General features: G+C 38.0%; 1 protein-coding gene across 2 annotated transcripts in view; it reads right to left on the bottom strand.

Moving 5' to 3' along the window:
* si:dkeyp-72e1.9 (syntaxin-binding protein 4) overlaps positions 1 to 20,976 on the bottom strand; it is a 178,464-nt gene extending 157,488 nt beyond the window's left edge. Inside the window, exons 1-3 of one of the 2 annotated variants that reach the window (XM_047358074.1) lie at positions 20,905 to 20,976; positions 12,904 to 12,977; positions 5,764 to 5,859 (exon numbers count right to left, since the gene is read on the bottom strand). In XM_047358074.1, coding sequence (XP_047214030.1) covers positions 5,764 to 5,859; positions 12,904 to 12,977; positions 20,905 to 20,942 — 208 coding nt within the window. In that variant the 5' untranslated portion in view covers positions 20,943 to 20,976. Of the gene's footprint in view, positions 1 to 5,763; positions 5,860 to 12,903; positions 12,978 to 18,570; positions 18,751 to 20,904 lie in introns of those variants that run through there. The other variant, XM_047358073.1, reaches the window with a different exon arrangement.
* Between the last annotated feature and the right edge of the window lie 332 nt (positions 20,977 to 21,308).

Below are 21,308 nucleotides of genomic sequence, written 5' to 3' on the forward strand. Positions count from 1 at the left end.
TCCCCACCCTAAATAAATCAACATTTTTATGTTCTTATCATGAAATATGTCTTAGGTATTTCTGTTGATAAAAACTGAAACAAATATAGTTACCTTGGTAATAACTTATTGCTTAAATTTTTGAACTAATATCCCATGATAATTTGGACTATCTTACTATATCTGCACTGGCGCAACCCCCAGGGGAGCAACAAAACACACCCCACACCAACACCCAAGCGGCCTATAAGTCACACCCAACCCAAAACGGCAGGCCCACCCAAATGCAAACCACAGTCAGCATAGACGCATGCACCACTCCATAGACAATCGAATCAAAACCACCAGCGCTAGCCAGGCAGTCAAGGAGACCCCACGACGCACCACCCCACCCACCATCTGTGCTGGAAAACCGGTCCAGCAAGCCGAAGGGCGACACATAAAGGCCGCAGCCAGAAGTAGCCCCGCAAGAAAACCCACACCAATGCCCACAAAAGAGCCCACAAAAAAGCCCATAGGAACAACTGTAAGCAAGTATTAGATGGTGCAAAACCCATCCTGAACATCTATTAACCTGTATAGTGTACTCTATGAAGGATTTCATATTGTATTAATTGTAAACTGAAGTTACTAGTCATTTTAAAAGTTCTTAAACATATCTGAGACCAGAATGTTTGGTCAAAGTTGAGTGATAAATCTACCTCCCATATCATAATAGGAAAGGATATTCATTCATCTTTTTTAGACAATATCCTGTATATTTTAGACAATAATTTCCATTCTAAAAATGTATTCTTGTCCATCCCATATTTTATAATTAATCTATTAAATGGGATGAAGTGAATTCCTTCAAATACAGGTATTCTATTCCTTTACTTCTCCAATCTGGAAAGTTTATCATATTTTTTTTGTAGGATGTCAGGGTTGTTCCAGATGGGTGTACGTCCGCATGGGCTTAGTGAAGACCCTGTCATTTTTAGATATTCCCACCATGCTGTCAGAGAGGTGCTGATATTGAGGTTTTTAAAGTATACATGTTGTTTTATTTTGGCCTAATAAATAGAAGGTCTTAAATCTTAATATTATTGCATAATGTCTGTTCTACATCTAGCCAGGGTTCATCTAGAGGACTGTGTGTAAATCATTTTGAGAGGTATTGCAGCCTTTTATCTAAGAAGTAATGGTGAAAGTTAGGCGGATCTAGTCCTCCTTTATCTTTGTCTTCTGTAGCATTTTTAAGCTAATACGAGGGGGTTTATCTTTACAAAGAAATTTAGTGATGGAGGAGTCCAGAGATCTAAACCAGTCAGATGAAGATCATTGAGAATAAGTAATTGATTTTTGGCAAGACCATTTTCATTGAAGCAACGCTGCCCATGAGTGATATGGGTAGCGATTTCCATTCAGCGAGATCACTTTTTTTAAAAGCAGGATGTAGTTTAGTTTCTTTAAATCTGCCGATGTAGGAGAAACATTACTACCCAAAAATGTAGTTTCGTAATATGTAATGACTGCGGCCCTGTATTAATGGAATTGTGGAAAGAGCAATTGCAAGAATTGTGGATTTTAACCAATTTATAGAATGATCTAAAGCTCTTAAGAAATCATTTATTAATCCAATTACCTGAAAGAAAGAGGATAGTGAATGCTGGAGAAAAAGTAATATCTGCATAAAGTCTGATTTTATTTTCACTATTCATGCATTTTATGTCATGGTGGAGCAGGACCAAAATGCAGGCAGAAGGTTAGGAGCCACATGGTGAGACAAAAAGATTTATTAAGAACTGAAAAAAACATACACAGGGAACTGGCAGGGGAACAGCCAAGAACACAGAGACGTGGAACTAGGGATGTGAGCAGTAGCAAAGCAGAGAATCTGGTGGTGAACAGTGAAAACCAGACAACTTAAATACTGAGGGAAGTGGAGCTAATCAGGAGAATATGAGACAGCTGAGGACCAGGGAACCTAAACAATACAGAGGGAGAATGACTAATTAACCTGATGAGCATGGAGATTAGGGAGTTGACCAGAACACAAGAAAACAATGACTAGACTTAACATAAACAAGAGGAAACCAGCTCTATCAGAATATAACTAAACACATCTAACACCGGAATCCAGGACGCAACAAAACTAAACACACAAATTGCTGCAGCTATTGGTTCAATAAAAATAGCAAATAATGAGGCTGGTGCCCCTCTGAAGACAGAAGCGGGAAGATGTTTGGTTATTTGTTCTGATACATGCCGCTGGGGAACTGTATAATATTTTTAACCAGTTTATGAAAGAGTTTTCAAAACCAAATTTAGTCAAGGCTGCAAACACGAATTTCCAGTTAACACTATCAAATGCTTTTCCTACATGAAGAGATAATTTATATTTGTCTAAATATCTTTACTGTAGGAATAGTCTATTAAATTAGGTAATCTGGGTCAATTTGTGGTGGAATGCCTCCCTTTTTATAAAACCAGTTTGGTCGGGATGTATTATTAGAGCAGTTACCTTTTCTAGTTTTTTTATGAGGGCTTTACAGATTATTTTAACATCAACGTTAATAAGGGATATGGGATGGTAGGTGGTTGGTCTTTTTTTGGCTTTAACAGGAGCGTTATTTTGGCAGAATTTATATTTGGCGGAAGTCTGCAATTTTCTTCAGTTTCCTGCAACATTCTTTGGAATGTTGGAGCCGAAATATTCCAGAAATCTTTGTAGAACTCTGTTGGGAATCCATCTTAGCCTGGAGCCTTTTTATTGAGCATGCTTGTGAGAGCTTCTTGGATTTCGGCTGAAGTCAGTGGTACATCCAGGGCCATCGCTTGATTATCTGATAATTTAGGAAGTGTTACTTTATCCAGAAACTGACCAATGTCGTTATCTGACGGGTCTGCTTGTGGTGAGTATAAAGCTTTGTAGAAATCCCTGAAAGTGCTGTTTATGCTTTCAGGATCATAAACTGTATTCTTTGTTAGGTTTTTAATAGCAAATATAGTTGTTTTTTTCTTTATTTATTTTTAGCTGGTTAGCTAAAAAGCTACCTGATTTATTGTCATGTTCAAAGTCTTTGCACTAAGAATTGGGTTTTTTTGTCAATGATTTTATTTAATTCTAGTTTTGCTTTACGTAGTTTGCCCACCATTTACTCTTACTGGGAAGCTTCTAACAATTAAATGGTTTCTTCTTATTCCTGAATACGTCTGTTTTCTTTTTTCTTCTTATGTGTTGAGAATTAGATTATTTTACCTCTGCTTTCCCTGCCTCCCAGAGAAAACAGATGTTGATGTCCCCAGGAGGTCATTAAACTCCAAATATGAAGTCCACTCTTCTTTAAAATATTTGATAAATTCTTCATCCTTAAGCAATGATGTATTAAACCTCCAGTTTTGCTTTGTGGGTTTTCTTATTTACTAGAGTTAAGGAGATGAGAGCATAAACGCTGACAGCTATAGGGTGTATCTCAGTGTCTGAAATGTCAGTCAACAACGAGCTGCTGACTAAGAAATAATCCAGATGAGAATAAGAGTGATGCACATGTGAGAAGAAAGTATATTCTCTGTATTTGGGTAAAGAGATCGCCATGCATCACAAAGTCCATAATCATTCATGCACTGTTTAACTATATTCATTGATTGCCAACTGCGCTGAGTCCCTGTTGTACTCAACCTATTTCTTCATTTAGACCAAAGTTGAGATCGCCCCAAAGAAGAAGTGAGTAATCCAAGTTTTCAAATTCCCGGCTCATCGTGTTGAACGTACCGCTGGGTTTAACTACTGGGTGGAACCCACATTTGTCATTGTCTTTTTCCTTGTTTCCCTGGAAATAAACCTTTAAAACGATATACTTTTGTTTGTATATTGAACTCTTTTGAATAACAGGCTACTGCCAAAACCACAAACCCATGGTGCGCATCACTGATTATTTGAGTTAAGTCCTTAGTTTTGTTGATTTGTTTCCTTTGACAAATAGTCACCCACATAGTCTGAAAATATTCCTACAGCATCCCACTTATATTGGCAATTTTTGAGAGTGCTGTATGCCGAATTCGGGACTAAAGAACTTCTAGCAAATCATTTATTCTCCCATTCCCATACAAGGACGCGCGATATCACTGCCTACTACTGAAAATGCTTAGGAATGGCTATGGACAACAAGTACTTTGCTGTCGCGCCAGGGCTACTGCCAAAAATTACACTGTGAACATGATGAATGATAAAACTGAAGTGGTAAAAACGGGGTGCTAAAATCAAGGCAGGGAATAAAAACAGGCAATGTTAAATTTAATAACCTTAATATTTATAACACTAATATTTACCGTGTTATTTTAATGACTTCCAAATTCATACTCGATTTGCACTAAATTTTACCATGTTCGGTATTTCACACCTTCAATTCATTCGAAGTTAATTTTTGCTCTGACCCCTCATACTTTTGGCCTTAAAAATGCCCTTGCTGTTTTCTGACTCTAGTTAATGATGTCCTTGGGGACTTCCGTAACATCTTTGCCTATCTAGAAATTTTTATCTTCTCCAAAAATATACAGTAACACCAATCCCATGTAAGACAGGTTCTCCAAAGACTACTAGAACATTGTCTCTTTGTAAAAACCAAAAAGTGTGAGTTTCATATCAAGTCTATGACATTCCCAGGCTACATCTTACAAAGGGGGGAAAAGATAAAAGCACTCCAGGAATGGCCCACTCCCAGCACTAGAAAACAACTGCAACGATTCGCAAATTTGTACAGGAGTTTTATTAGAGACTTCCCGTTTAGTTGCTGCACCTCTTTTTTCACTCACTTCCACAAAGAAACCCTTTTCCTGGTCCACCAAAGTTGAGAACACCTTTAATGAACTAAAGAACTGATTCTTCACAGCTTCAATTATGGAAAAAGCTTCAGGGTTTGTATTTTTGTAAAATTGCACCTTTATTTTATTGTAAATGTATTAGAGAATTATCACAAAAAGCTATGATATGGTATTACAGTTTCACTTGAAAATCTGTGCCCCACATCTAACATTTATTGCAGAGAAAGTAGGTCGTGACATTGCTGTGTTGTGTTTTATTTATGTTGCACTCACAAGAGAATCTCCCAAAATACTTGTTCCATCACTCCAGAGGTATTCAGCCAGACGACTCTGACCACTGTCTCTACATTCACTTTACTCATGTGTTTTATTATTCACAAGATGGACATAAAAAGGGGAATATTTAAAGAGAATTACAAAGAAAAACTGAAAATTGCTCTTTTGGGATCCATCCATCCACCCATCCATCCATCCATCCATCCATCCATCCATCCATCCATTGTTTTTCAAGTTTCCATCTTGAAAGCCACAATAAAATAGGAGAGGGAAACCTGGAAATCAAGTCTGGGAAAGTATGGGAATAGGACAATAATCTATTATAGGAGGGACACTGTAATAATGGTAATGTTACAGAGGCCATGTTCAACCGTGTGTTCTACAGGAACATGTAAACCTTCATTTAGGCTTTGAGGGACATTGTTACATGGAAAGAGGCAGAAACATGTCAGGCCACTTTCCCTTTCTTTAAAGAAAGATGTCAGCGTAGCACTCTGTTTGTTTACATGTTATTGCTCTACCCACCACTATCTTTACACATGAAGTTAATGTATTTGCAAATGTACCACTTTAAGATTTTAATTCCAGAGTGTCCTCTCCTTACCTTCAAATTCATAAAAAGAATTTCATATTTCTGTCAGTTATGATGAATAGTTGCCTTGCATCACAAATCAGAAAGACTTACATTGCTGTGACACTACTTACCATCAGCTGCAGCAAGGCCACCAGGTAAAATCCGTTTGACGTAGACTCCGAACTCCTCTCCAGTTAGCTCTTTCACTCCACCAATCACTTTAATTCCTGGTGAAATAAATAAAAAGATCTCCTCTAAGTATAGCTCCTCTAGCTTTTTCCTGAGCAGATCCAGACACAGCCTAATGTAAATAAAATTCAAACGTTAAGGTGAATAGCTTTTTAGTTACATTACAAGAACTCAGTGGTCTTTTTTATCTTCATTTAATACAGCAAGGCACTGCTAATTGGCTATCTGGACAACTGCTTCACTGTATTTTCACAGAAAAAGACTGGGAACTCCAAATGTAAGCAATGTTAATTTGTGTACATAAATGAGTAATGAATGAAGTAATGAATCATAAATAATTGTGGACAGATGGAATTTGGAAATCAGGAGAGAAGTGGAAGGTCACTGGTCAGCAGTTGTCATAGTTTCATAGTATCCTGCTGACAGAGGAACAAAGGGATGGTCATACAAGTCAGCTCTGAGGTCATTCTATGTCTTCCATCACCAGAGGATAGCCCATGCTGTTGTATACCTTAAAATGTGTGTGTATTCAGGTTAGAACAAAATAACACTAGTGAGGCTTAGAAGATGAACTGGACAAACTCCATCTGTCACCAAGCATTATCAGGGAAATTTTTATTTTTTTGTAAGGACTGAGGTAAGGAAGGCATTGAAAAGGATGTGGAGTTGAAAGGCAGTTGGTCCTGATGATATACTTGAGGAGGAAGAGTTTTTGACTATACTGTTTAATGAGATATTAGAGAGGGAGAGGATGTCTGAGGAATGGAAGAAAAGTTTGCTGATACTAATTTTCAAGAAGAAGGGACATGTGCAGGGTTGTGGTAATTACAATGGAATAAAGTTGATGAGTCTTAAAATGAAGTTATGGGAAAAATGAGTGGGATGTAGATTGAGCTCAGAAGTGAGCATCTGTGAGCAGCACAGCTGCATTGTGTTTTTGTAGATTTGGAAAAATCATTTGACAGGGTGCCGGGAGAGGAGCTGTGGCATTGTATGAGGAGATATGCAGTAGCAAAGTGTTAGAGTGGTGCAGGACATGTATGAGAGCTGTGAAACAGTGGTGAGGTGTGCTGTGACAGAGAAGTTCAATGTGGAAGTGGGACTGAATCAAGGCTCTGAGCCCCTTCTTTCCAGAGGTGATGAACAGGTTGACAGATGAGGTTAGACAGGAATCTCCAAAGACGAAGATTTTTGCAGATGACATTGTGATCTGTGGTGAGAGCAGGAAATAGAGCAAGACAGAATACATGTGTGAATGAGAGGGACCCAATTGCAGCTATGAGGTTGCAGGGAGAGATAAAGAAGGTGGATGATTTTAATTAACTAGGGTCAACAGTCCAGAGCAACTGTGAGATTGGAAAAGAGGTGAAGAAATGTGTCCAAGCAGGTTGGAACAGATGGAGAAAAGTGTCAGGTGTGACAAAAAAAAGTATCAGCGACAATGAAAGAAAAGATGTACAAGACATTGGTCAGACTGGTGAAATTGTATGGTTTAGAGACAGTAGCACTGAGGAAGAGACAGAAGGCAGACCTAGAGCTAGCAGAGATGAAGATGTTGAGGTTCTTGTTGGGAGTGATGAAGATAGGAGACCTAGAGGAAGAGAAAAAAGGAACTTTATGGATGGAGTGAAAGAGGATATAGAGGTGGTGGATGTGATAGAAGATGCAGAAGACTGGGTTAGATAGAGACAGGTGACTTGTGGCGACCCCTGAAAGTGAAAAGCCAAAAAAAAAAAAAAGAAAAAAGCAGTCAAAGGTCTTCATAAAAATGCATTTCTGTACTTCTTGAGGAAGCTTAGGTCTTTCAGCATGATGCTACATTTCTGTTGTGGAGTCTGTTGTGGAGAGTGTGGAGAGCTCTGGAGCATCTGCAGGTGATTGATTAAAGCAGGATGTTTAATAAAATGAAGAACATAATGAACCGACCAGTCTCATGAGCATTCTCTTCATGAAACTTTAATTGCAATTAAGGAAGAACAAAAATGTAATGTAACGTCAGGGTGTTTTTTCTGGCGTTTTGGAAAAAACACAAAAAATCAAACTCACTTTGTTATTCTAAAAATCTCAGTCTATTACTTTCATCCACTCTAACAGTCTGTTAACTGGTAGAGCTTCATTATTTCTATAAGCAACACTGTTGCTATGTTTTGTGTTCTTAGATCTTAAAGACATTGTGAGGTGTCAAAATAAGGTGAGATCTTTCCATATAATCCATGCAACATTCATTAACTGCTCACAGTTAGATCCATAAATATTACAATAAATATCCTTTTGTGTAATCCATGCAATAATTATTAAAATACACAGATGAAGCAGTAGAGAGTGAAACAAGAATATTCTCATATTTTAGAACTGAGAGACTGGAGAGGCCTGTGTGTTGTCACATATTAACTGTCTTATCTTTTGCAGAAGTATAACCAAGAAGTGTAACCAAAGGAATAATGTATGATGATTTTCCATTTTCTACAAGTATTAAATGAAATTAGTAATCTTTGATTATCAAGTTAAAACACATATGATTGAAATATGATTGAGAACTGATAATTAAAATAGAAAACATTAAGGTTTAGAAATTCTCAATCAGCTTATATATGAAAGAAATAATGTTGTGTGGTGTATGAATAAAAAGGATGAAGTTTAAGTAATGGTTTTAAACTGTAAATGAAGTAAACGCTGTAACTAAAAGTTTTGAGCAGCACCGATGTAAGAATTAAAGCCTCTGTTTAAGAGGACGTGTAATGTTGAGTGAGACCGGAATAGAGCAGATGTTCAGGAATTTGGGAAGTGAGAGCTGCAGCTTACAGCATAAGGCTGATGACTGAGGCGGGGGCGCAGGTCAAAGAAGAGACCAGCAGACAACTCAGGACTGAGGTGATGATGGCATGTCTGATATGGACACGACTCTGGAAATTCCAGAAAAAAGATCAACTTATGTCACGGGTGACCAATGGGCCAGCCATGGCAACAACCACTGGCCAATGTCCAATGAGCACAAAGAGTTTTGGTGGAAATGCTCTATAAAATGGAGGAACTAGTTGGTTGTTTCCTCGCAGAAGACCAGTGAACAAGATCGGACGGAGTGCCGAGCCACTAAAATTAACCTAGCCCATATACCAATAGCCAGTTGTAAAATTAGGGAATGAGCAGCCGTGAATAAAAGTGACTGTTGAAAGTGTGAATGACTGCGGTAGGCTACTCAGTCGTCCAGACCTCCAGTTGAAGAAGGGCGAGACGTTTGTATGAAGGCTGTCAGAGGCTAGGCGAGTCATTTCCCGACACCAGCTTAAACAGAACTTTCAGTAAACCTGCTTAGTAAGATCTTTCAGGTTTAGGGAAGTCCGGACCTATTGGATGGAGAGCTGGATTGAGCAATCTCTTTAGACATAGGGAAGTAGGAAGGGAGGGGTTAGCTCATCGGACAACGAAAGAGGTAAAGGTAAAAAAAAAAAGCGGGTATAGAAATAGATTTTCCATGTGTAAACCAAGTACAAAGGCACATGGTGTAAGCCTATCTTTGTTGGGCTTTGGCCTTGTTGTTCAGCCTGAGGATTCAATTAACTATTCATCCACCAAGCCCAATGTGTGTTGGAAAGTCTCCATCACAGAACTAAATGATGTTCTCACACTCTTTACATAAAAGCTGTAGTACAGAACAGATCTTAAAGCAACACCTTCAGAAGATAAAGATGGAGCTGCAGTTGACCCATCATAATCACAACAGAAACTTTATATTATAAAATCACCCTTAATGTTCTAAAGGGTTCTGGTATAAATAACTTAATTTTGTCACTTAGAAGTTTTAAAGATTGTCACAGATTTTACATACTAATATATTTTCACAAATTTCTGTAGAAACAACAGTTTAACTTTAGATTTAAGGATGCATAAGAAATATTCAGCAGCTGCCTGTATTTGTAACCCCTTAGATGTCTGTTAAAAATTCAGCCAGCACCCAGATTCAGACCAACTTATTTACGTTCAAAGCTGCTGAAAAGTTGTCAAAAACAAGTTTTTTTCATCTTATTTTTTAAAATTTATTGTACGTGGAAAACTACAGGAAAACAATAAACCAGGAAGTTTTGAAGGGTTTTAAATAACAAGAAAATGAAGAGAAAATGAAGTTTGTAGTGATAGTATAAAAAAAGGAATGCATTTGAATAGGAGTCAATGTTTATGTTTTTTGAATGTTTAAACGTATATAAATCCAAGAAACACAAATAAATGTCCAAGGACCCTAAGTAACTTGAACAAATATTATTGTTAAAAACCAGCAGTCTTATATTTCACTCTGTGTTTAGTCTGATCATTTCAATTTAAACTGTAATTTCTAAGAAGAAGCATGACTCTGTTCTTCCCAGACTGAACACACATCTTTACCTTAGGTCCATGCTGTGTTCTAAAAATTACCTTTTTTTAGTATGAACAACAATTTTTTAGAGTAACTCACATCCCTCTGTGAATACAAGTGCAGACCCTAGTTACAAGCGTACTGCTGGTGAACCGTATGTAGAAAGCAATAATTGTGGCACTTCTTCAGAGATCTGATTGTCCCATATGTTAATAAAACAGAACGTCGCTCCCAGCCTGCAGGTTTACTGGTGGTTCCTAGATGTTCTAAAAGTAGAATGGGAAACAGATCTTTTAGTTATCCTCTCCTGTGGAAGCAGCTCCTAGATTTACACCTGAGAGGCAGACACTCTGTCTACTTTTATGACCAAGCTTAAGACTTTCCTCTCTGATAAAGCTTAGTTAGACTGGCTTAGGTTGTCCTGAGCTATCTCTGTACTTATGCTGCTATAGGCTTCGGCAGCTGGAGGACATAATGACTTTCCCTCACTCTGCTAGATTCTTCTACTAATGCTTAGACTTTCTATCTCTTCATTCAGTGCTATCTGCTTTCAAAGAACAAATCAACCCACATCTTTATGAAGAATGATAGCATTTCATTTTATTTACTTTAAGACAAAAACAGGCTCTGTTTAACATGATGGTAGGTATGAGGATTAAAAGAACAAAGACGTACAAAATTAATTGATACTGTAGTAAAAGTTGGAGCACAGGCTGCTCCTAACACAGCAAATCTCTACTCCCTGATCAGAGCAGTGTTTAACCACAGAGCTTCTGAATCTCCTACACTAAACTATTCCATTTACATTTCCCATCACTGTACTTCAAGCAGATGTGATACATTTAACTTCAGGATCAGAGCTTCTCCAGCTCGAGGCTGCTGATGTTCAGTCAGCACAGCGACAGAGTGGCAACACTAATTGGGTCTGGAGCGAAGGGGCACCAGTTAATTACTGCCTGTTGGAAAAAAAGGGTAATGCACTTCCATGTCGCTGTCCTCCCTCCTTTTGTGTTCCCCTCTGGGCAAAAAAGCTTCTCCCCCACTCTGACGCCTACTCCATCTATCATAAGATAAGAAAAACATTATTCTAATAAGTGAGCTGCTGCTGTGAAGCAATGCCCTCCTCTCCTCAAGATTCACAAGTTGTTTTCCAAATGAGGATTTCATCCTAAAAAAGGGATCAGAAGAACGTTTGTAACCTAAGGACAACACATTTCCCCATTCTGAGACCTTGTAAAGACTAATTTACTTATTTTAAACCTGAGCAAGTATCTTCAAGAGAATAGTGTTCTGTTTCAACAGCTTCACTTTATGTTTCCTTGATCAGATACTGTACACGACTTACACGACTTTATTGCTTGAACATAAATGTTCTCTGCTACTCATTGCATTTACAAACATCTTTCACTCAAGGTTGACATCTACCTTATAGTGCTGCTTTTGAAAGTTCCCTTTCAAAGATTAAACTACTGTAAAATGTAAAAATCCAAGGCAACACACTGACTGGTATTGTAATAAAGTTAGTGCCTACTTATAGCCCTTCCAGGTGGTAACTGATCAGTTGGGTTTAGCAAATCCAACTCCAGATCCATTCAAACAATTTTCACATTAATCAGCCCTAATTGGTGGTTGGCAAAAAAAGTAAAGAAGACTCTAACTTAGCTGCTGATGCTACCAGTAAGGTGTTTAAAAAAGTCAAAGGCTGCACTTTTTTAGGAGGCAGCAGTATTTCCCCCAACAAGTCGACACGTCTACAGTTCATTCAAGCTGCGAGAGCTTGAATGAACAGGAAGGCTAAACAAAGGACAGCATAGCTGATTAGTTCTATCCTTTTCAGCTTCCAACCTCTATCTGTTATCGAACATGCTGAATTTGAAAACGTTGGCAGCCTTTTGGAGGGGTCAAAATTAAGGTTATGTTGTGTATTCCAGTGAAACACACATGGAGACTGTTGTTTTAGTTATGCAGGTAGCACTGATGGCTAACATTAGCTGCTGAAGTCAATAATCGTTTTAAAGTTGCTTTAAAGGTATCTTGACAGGAGTAAGACAATGATAACACATTAACCACTGAAGTTATGTACATGTAGAGTTAGGTCAATTCTATTTTCCAGTATTTGCACGTCTCCTTGCATTTTCCTCCTCATACGAGCTTGTTTAATTTTCCATCACAGTAACAAAAGTGTTAAGGAGGTTATGGTGTAATGTCCCTGGTATCTGTGTCTACTACAGTAAAGGTGTTATTGTGTAATTACACTTTAAATGCTGAGTACACTTTATATTCTGTGGTGATTTTATGGATGAGAAAAAAAAACGATTTAGTTTAATTTCTTATTGTCAAACCTAATGAAGTCTTAAGTTTCAACAAATCTTTGCTGCTGACTTTTCTCACTTTATTTCACACACCCAGCAGAGAAATGAACATGTGAACTGTGACGACTTTCATGTGTATAATTTTGTTGTTGTTTCTTGTGGTTTGTCTGCCTGTTTTCACAGTACAGCCATTTCCCTGTAAATATTCTTACTTATACTGTCTGATGCCAGAACTGACTGTCTGTCTGTGACAAGTTGAGATCCAGTCCATCATAAACCCAACACAGTGAAAGGGAAGCGCTGTGTGATGCTGCAGGTTTATTTTGAGAACTCTGAGGCAGAAGAGCCAGAGCTGTAGTGGATACAGATATAGACCTACAGCAACATGTTCTTGGTTGCCAAAGAGAAAAAAAGGAACTTACCTAGGCCATTTTCACAGTCTGTAAACTCCATGGAATGAACAGCTCTGTCAACTCCATATGGACCCATTAGAGTCCTGTTAAAGATAAAGGACAAGGGAGACAGAAAGGAAGACACAAAACAAATAACAGGTAAATACAATGAAATAAATATACAAGTTTAATTTAGTGCTTTCTTTAAGTGCATAGATGTGTAAACACAGAATAAGTTCCCCAGATCACCCAAAGAGGCTTTGTTGATGCTTTGCAAATAAGCATCAAACAACCTGAGTCCAGTTATTAAAGAAACAGTTTGTGTAAATGTGTGATTTAACTGTGTAAACAGCTAAATGTTGCCTTTTATACAAAATTCAGAATACTTTTTTTCATTAAAATATTTTTTTTGTTCTGTTTTTTTTGTTTTGTTTCACATGTACTGTCCTGTGTGTGTGTGTGTGTGTGTGATTGTGTCCAAATGTGCCAGGAGCAAGGCTTTTGGAACAGTGAGAAAGTTAAGACACCTCTCAACACTCAGTGCCCTGCATGGGGCTGCTGTGGCCTTCAGGAGCCAAATGTTCCTGGACTTTGCTGCTCTTGGGCACTGAGTGTTGAGCCTTGGCTCCTGAAGGCCCCAGCAGCCCCATGCAGAGAGACACCTGGCACCCCAAAAAAGAGGTAAGTTGGCAACGAAGCACAAGAGCAGTAGCCCCCAGGCTAAAGAGACACCAGGGAAATGCTCTGTATCTAACTCTTCCCCCACCTTTGACCCTGGTGTATTCATGTGTTAATGTGAAACGCCGGGATAAATGGGGTTTTGGAGACTCCACAGTTTGCTGAAAGTAGAGAACCCGCCCTCCCTAATGTAATAAAATTGATGTGCAGGATGGGGCCAAACAAAGCTGGTGGGTGCACTGTAAACTACATATGTGGAAAGAGTTCACCACTGAGTTTAAAATGCGATTAAAAAAATGTGTTTCTGACACATCATCTTTGCCCATCTTTGTGTTTTAGATGGGTCAATCTCATTTGTTCCTATTCATCTATATTTGTTCTGTGTATAATAGAACAAATATAATAACTGGGAAAAAACCTTTAAACTCTGTTAAGTATTCCATTTCTTTAGTATTTTATTATTCTACTTTTTCTTTTCGATACTTAGAATTGCAAGAAGATCTATTTGCCTTCATACCAAAATTTGTGATGTCACCAAATGGGCAGAATGAGACGTACATTGGAGCTGTGTACAAAGGTTGTGCTTCTCTGGTTCGTGCGCATGTCAATACACTGCCAGCGATATGATTCATTTTAGATAAATGTAGGGGGAAAAAAAGATACAACATAATATGATTCTCGCCTCTATTACAACACAGTCGGATTCACTTATTCTAAGATAAACACTGTGATACTGCCGTTTGATTCAATCTGACAAGACATACACTACCGGTCTAAAGTTTTAAAACCCCTTTCTCATTTAATGGTTTTCTTTATGTTTATGACTATTTACATTGTATGTAGATTCTCAATGAAGGGATCAAAACAGTGAATGAACACATATGTAATTATGTACCAAAAGAAAAATTGGAAAATAACTACAAATATTTTATCTTTTAGAATCCTTAAAGTACCTTAAAGTAGCCTTTGCTGTAATGAATGAAATATCTCTGGTCATCTGTCAATGAACCTCTGGGAAGTTCTATCAAGACTCTTTGGAAAACCATTTCAGATGACCACCTCATGAAGCTCTTGAAGAGGATGCCAAGAGACCAAAGCAGTCATCAGAGCAAAGGGTTGCTATTGTGTAAAAATCTTAAATATAAAAATGTTTAGTTATTTCACACTTTTTGTTCACTACATAATTCCATGTGTGTTCATTCACAGGTTTGTTGTCTCTGGTGAAAATCTACAATTTATATAGTCACGAAAATGAAGAGACCCATTAAGTGAGAAAAGCGTTCTAAAACTTTTGACCGGTAGTGTAATCAGTTGTATGTACCTAATTAATGACAGTAATAAAACAACAGTGTTTCACAACCATCACTTGTCTACCAACTCAAAAGCACTTATAGAAGTCAGGTTTTAAAACCTGACTTACAATAAACCAAAACCCAGAGGCTTAGAGCAAAATGATCAAACCTGTCAGGCTGCAGATTCAGCAGGAGTTCAGTAGTCAGCAGCAAAAATCATCAACAACATAAAGCTTACTGTCAAAAATATTTTTTTATAACTTCTGTTTTAAAGTTATTAAAAATTAAATGCAGATTCAGACTAGCACTTTTATCACTACTGAAAGTTAACTGTACAGACACTGAGGCAGCTCAGCTATGCTAAAAATGTAGTTCCAAGGCTCTTCTGAGACATGAAGCAGGTAATAAAACATATAATAAACATGGAAGAAGTATTGAAAGCCTGGTTCTCAGTAACACCATAAGGCTGGATATCTTTAAATAAGTTCATGGGATGTGTAACTGTCTTGAAATTAGCAGAGCTGTTATAAAAGAGGACAGGAAAATAGTTCTTGGCCAAGACAAGTTGGAAGTTGAGGCAGGTTCAGCTGCGTGCATTGTTATTGCTCTCGCCATCTTTACCTCAATGTACCTCGCTCAGGTTCCACCTACTTAGTGCGGTTAATTGTCGTCTGCTTTCAAACAAAGAGTGTTCTGTATGTCAGTAAAGGAATCAAATGTCTGCTTTCAAGTAAAGAGTAAGTGCCAGCAGGATAACCCCCAACATTAAATAATCGTGGAGGACCTTTTTCTAAATAAAGTGCAGATTTCCTCTCTATTTAATGGATCACTTTTTATTGATGCAGGGACTTGAAAATTGATGCAGCTAGCTTTGATGTCCAAAACAACATAATTTCACAGCTCTGCTACTGATGCATCTGCACCTTCATATGAATTTCCACATATCAATGCTCATGGCATGCTGGCAGGTCCTGATGATGACTGCAGCGTCGGAAAGTCAAAGAAACAATCTTTTTCTGATCCATGACCTGATAAAAGCGCTACTAACAAAACCTTCGAGTTGGGATAGTATTTCAGAGGGAATAAGACTGTATGTTAGGTATTATCAGTATCAGTGAGGTGTTTTAAAATAAAGTCAGAGGAAACAGACAACAGTCCAGCACACATATGTGTAGCAAAGCTTTACAAGTGGAACTCGTTATAAGAAAACATCAAAGCTGAACAAAGAAATAATGGAGGCCACTGTATGTTAGCAAGTACTTGATGCCCATAAATACAGAGAGCCGAGGGCTTCGTCAATCTGATAAACAAGCTGGACCAGAGATAGCACATTCCATCACTGAATTACTTTTCCCATGTTGCCTTTCCACAAATGTATGAAACATGTCCTGACAGTTAGATCCGAACTGAGCCCAAAGTTGCACTCAGTGGAAATATGGATCCCTATACTGTAGTTGATGATATGCAGCTTGCGAGGAGAAGAAGAAATATCATTCTTGTCCTATTAGTGTTGCTGTGCAGGTACAATGGGCACGCTTATGTCAGGCAGACTGCAATGCTGCATTGTCGCAGGAATGACAGCAAGAATATTAGGAATATTGTAAAAAAGCGAAATTTTGTCAGTAGTTCAAATCGTAATTTGTACTCTTATAAAGTACACACAGTGACATATTTATTCTCTTTTCGTGGTTGTGATGATTTTGATGATCATATTATGCAAGATGCTAATTATCTGAGATAAAGTTTTTTAACAACTGTATCCATAATGAATTAAGTCATATTTTAAATATTTCTATTGTGTGTAATGAATTTATAATAATTTATAATACTCCTCCCCAATAAATCCTTTTAAGATGCGCCTGTAAATGGACTGAACTTATATAGCGCTTTTCCAGTCATACAGACCACTCAAGCGTTTTACACTAGAGCCACATTCACCCAATTGCCAACCCGGGATGGCAGCTTCAAGGACTGTAGCCTCTATATGTGGGTCGCATGCTTAACCCCTACACCACCAGCGTTGCGCCCTGAACCTGGAAGGATCTTGATTTATAAAGTGGTTATTAAACCAGATACACCAATGATGACGAACACTAAAAATGCCTCTGTCTAAAGAAACACGTTCTTGATGATGACAACATATAATGAAATGTTAAGTGGCTTCACACTATACGTCTGAAGTATAATATGTTTCTTGGAACCAACTATAAAAAAGGTGGAGCAGAAATCACTTATTTAACAATTTCCCATGAGAATAAAGAAGTCAGCTCTGACCCAAAGAAAGATTCTGTATCTTTATCCGCTGCGTCTTCTCCTCTCTGAGAAGATTATTCTTACCCGGTTTAATCGGGTGGGCTGGTACCAAATTTGTGAACACAAGAAAGAGCCAAGATTTTCTCCTAATTCTTTCTTAAACTTTCTGTTTTGGCTGGGTTTAAAAATAGAATAATCTTTTCCATCCAGTTACAACATGTAGGAGGATTTCATTACGTAACATGAGTCCAACATTGAACACAGCCACAAGTCCAACATCAGAAACGTCTTAAAGCAGTTCAGAGTCCTTTATAAAGAACTTTAGATGTGAGAAGACATGGACAACATAATTTGATTTATGTTTGTTCAGAACAATTACTTTTCCACTAAGACTGAACAAAATAATGATTTTATTGCTAGTTTATACTGTCTTGGATATCTGCTTATCCAATAAGCCAATTTAAAGTTTCACAAGAAAAACTGTCACTGCAATGCTGTTTTTCCAACAGACTGACCAATGTGTATTTTTACATGTTGGTGCACCACACTGGTAGATTCAAGAAGCTTTAATCTGAATAGTGTTATCACACTTCAAAAGTCTAGTCAGTTTAATTTACCTTTCCTCCCATGGCTTGATTGTACTGGGCTGACCCATGTTAGAATGAACCAACACAGAACGGGGATTGGGACTGAAATTTGCAATTATTTTTTATATCTTTTTTTTAGTTTAAGAAACGTTATAATTAAACTTAAGGGTTGAGAAATTTATCACTGTAGAGGATGATTTTTTTTTAGACAAAAAGTGTGGGAGCAAAATGTTTATATATGTGTCTTATGTAATGCCAACAGAGTCCTATGCATAAGCTTGTACATAAGAGAGTAGCTTTTATCTTGATTCAATTAACTTTAACTAAAAACTAAAATAGGTTTAACTGATTTAACAGAAACGTCTGGCTAGTAGCTCTAAGACGGCAATAAAAGAGGTACATTTTCAGTAACTCGTAATGAACTTGGTCTAACTGAAAGTATAGCCTCACATCTGGCAAAGAAGAGCAGCGATTGGAGTAACTTCCTGTGAAAAATGACACCAGTAAAGCACGCATAGTTGACAATGGCTATTTTCCCACGTGAAACAAATCCACGCAGATCCCGTTTCAGCGACAGGCAGCATAGAAAGCGGAGTTAATAGTCAGCAAAATAATGACATCTATAAAGCACGCACTGCGTGTCCTCACCGTGTTTATTTTCCTCTGCACCCATATTTAGGTTCGGGTGTTCAGAAAAATAATCGGAGCAACAGCATTATTCCACTTTTACAGACAGAGTCTTTACTTGTTCAACAAGCGAACAGATCCTGAGCCCAACTTCAATCAAGCACCTGTCTCCAACTAACAAAGCGTCCCTCATTCCTCCAACAACAGAAACCCGAACACTTATCAGAGCAACACCTCCATCCCAAAGCGCTGGCTCTTACCTGCTAATGATAACAGCTCCCTTATACATGACCGAAAAGGTTGGCATCATTACATCAAGCTCGGTGGTTCGAGAGACGGACGGCCGGTCGGTAGCAGCTTCCTCAGCTCTCTGCCTCCAGCTACATGATGCGCGCTGTCTGCGCACAGCCAGCCAGCCTGTAATTCCACTAAGACTGACTGCCCGCTCAAAACATCTCCACCTTCTCCCACACGGTTTATCTCTTACATAACTAAAGTCACCGAAATATTCCAACAAAAAGGGGCACTGAGGCTTGAAGTGATTGTGCAGGCGGATTATCTCTTACAAATTTTCCACTCTATCAGTCAAATTCCTCACATTTATTGGTTGTTTGAAACTATGGTCTAAAATAAGTCTACACCAACAAATAAGCCCTAAATTCTATATCACAAAAATCAAAGTAATGAAATTGTTATGTTTATTAAACTTCAGCTGACAAACTCAAAATATTACTGGTTTCATTCATAACATTTATGGAGACAGGTTTGTACCGCGTTTCAGAGTCGAATGGCTAATGTAGGGAAGGAGAGGACTAGTTTTGTTTGTTTGTTTTAATGTGTCCTGTCCAGCAGGGTAGCCCTCCGAATTGTTGTCTGAGTGCCAAGAAGAAGCCCATTAGATTTACTTTCAGAAGTGGAGCATTACGTCTAACGCTACAATGCTCCGCTTGATATATATTAAAAATAATAATTATTAGACACTGCTTTGGAATTATATGAATTGCAGTGAACACGGAAACAGAAACAAAAAGGGAAAAAAGAAACAAGAAAGAGGTTGGGCAAAAAGGAAAAAGGGAGAGAAGGAGAAAAGAATAGAGGAGAGAAAGAAGGATAAAGAGGATACAAGATAACACCCTAGAAGACTGCTTCTATAACCTGCAGAAACGCATATATAACAACAGCTATGTTAGTGAAAAGCGCACGGTACTAATGAATGCACGATGTATTTAGTGGCAACTGCAGCTCAATATAGACCATCTGTGTATCTGTTAACACCTAAATCCAAACACCTAGTTTAATTGGTTTTCATTATTCTCCACTGTAACTGATGCCTTCCCCATTCCACGTCTCTGTGTTCCTCCCTGTACACCTGTCTACGTTCTGTCCTGTATGTTAACCTGTTCCTATCCTTAAAGCATTTATCTACTCACCATGCGGATACCATCTTCCTGTTTGCCCTTCGGTCCTGCTTCACCTCCACACACCCTGACATTGACAGGACCTTAGTTTTCCTATTCATCTGGCCAGTTCTGACTGCTTGTTAAAACTTAGATCACAGAGGGATGGTCTTAGATGCCTTTAAACACATTAATGCATAACTGCCTTGCTCTCCATTTAGAAACTATAAATTAATCTGGAGATGTTAAAGTGTATTCTCATTTGTCATTCAATGAACATCTGCGTTTTATTGCTGCCTGATTAAACTGATGCTAAATGTTACTTTTCATTACAGTTCTGTTCATTCAAAATGTTTCTGTTTTAAAGGGGTCCCCTCTAATTCTTTTGATTCATATAATCCCATAAAGAAAATCCATACCGCTAGGGTTTAGAGGCGAGAAAATACAGCAAACCATAGGTCATAAGACATGAACCCAAAGTAATAAAAATAAATATTTTTAGGATACATTTTTAGGATACATCTTGAAATAAATAATCTGAGCTGCAGACAAAAATATAATTAACTGTAATTTTGTTTCTTAATTGAAGATTATTCCTGCCACAGCCTAAACCAAACAGGGACCAAATTCTCCCAGAGTCAGTTGCATACCCAACCAATCACAGACTGAGAAACATGCACACCTATTGCAGTAAATATTTGTTACTGTAGTGCTGAACAGATATTTATATCCACTAAGGCATTATTGTCATTTTAAATAAGGTTCTTTAATTACACATTTACATAATTTTTTCACAGTGAATTAGGAATTAGGTGCACAAGTTTAAATTCACTGCAAATATTTCTCAAATTCACAACAGCTTCAAATTACACATTCAGGCTCAAATTTCATACAAGCAACCTGCCAACAGGTAGATCAACCCACCACTTGACATGAATATTGGATTTAAGTTTTTAGTTCATACACTTTCAATATATATTCAGTCTGACTTGCACTATATGTGCTCACATTCCTATGTGTCTCACTATTACAAGTGTTGATAGTAAACCTGCTGTAAAGCATCTCAGCAACCTTCTAAATTTACACATAGATCCTTGTTCTGCAACAACCATGAAACCCATTTTTGGGGGAGATAAGCTCAAGAAATACCAGTAGATATATTCAACCAAACTGATGGTAAAACAATTAAATGCATACCTGGCGAAGCCGAGAGGCCCTTTCAACCTTTGGAACATGTCACTGCTGTCTGTGAAAAAGCCTGGTCATCAGACACTGGCTGTCACCACTGTCTCTGTGCATTCCATGTAACACTGCATCACAGTTACCAAGTAGATATGAAGACTGCCAATTGATGAAGAGAAGAAGAGCTTATGGCAAAAGGATAATGCACCTAAATCCATAAGACACACAGACATGCGAAATATAGGCCTTCATAAAAGGGCCACTCAAATGCTCCAAATAGTAAGCACAGATTATGTTACAAGAATGCTTACGCATTTCCCATCTATCTGAATTGTGTTCCTTAAGTTATTTTGGTTTTCAGTCAGATATAGTTCTATAAATGTACCTTGGCTTCAGGGACATACAGCTGTTACACCTCC

The sequence above is a fragment of the Girardinichthys multiradiatus genome, chromosome Y (assembly GCF_021462225.1).
Source record: "Girardinichthys multiradiatus isolate DD_20200921_A chromosome Y, DD_fGirMul_XY1, whole genome shotgun sequence".
In the NCBI taxonomy this organism is placed as follows: Eukaryota; Metazoa; Chordata; class Actinopteri; order Cyprinodontiformes; family Goodeidae; genus Girardinichthys; species Girardinichthys multiradiatus.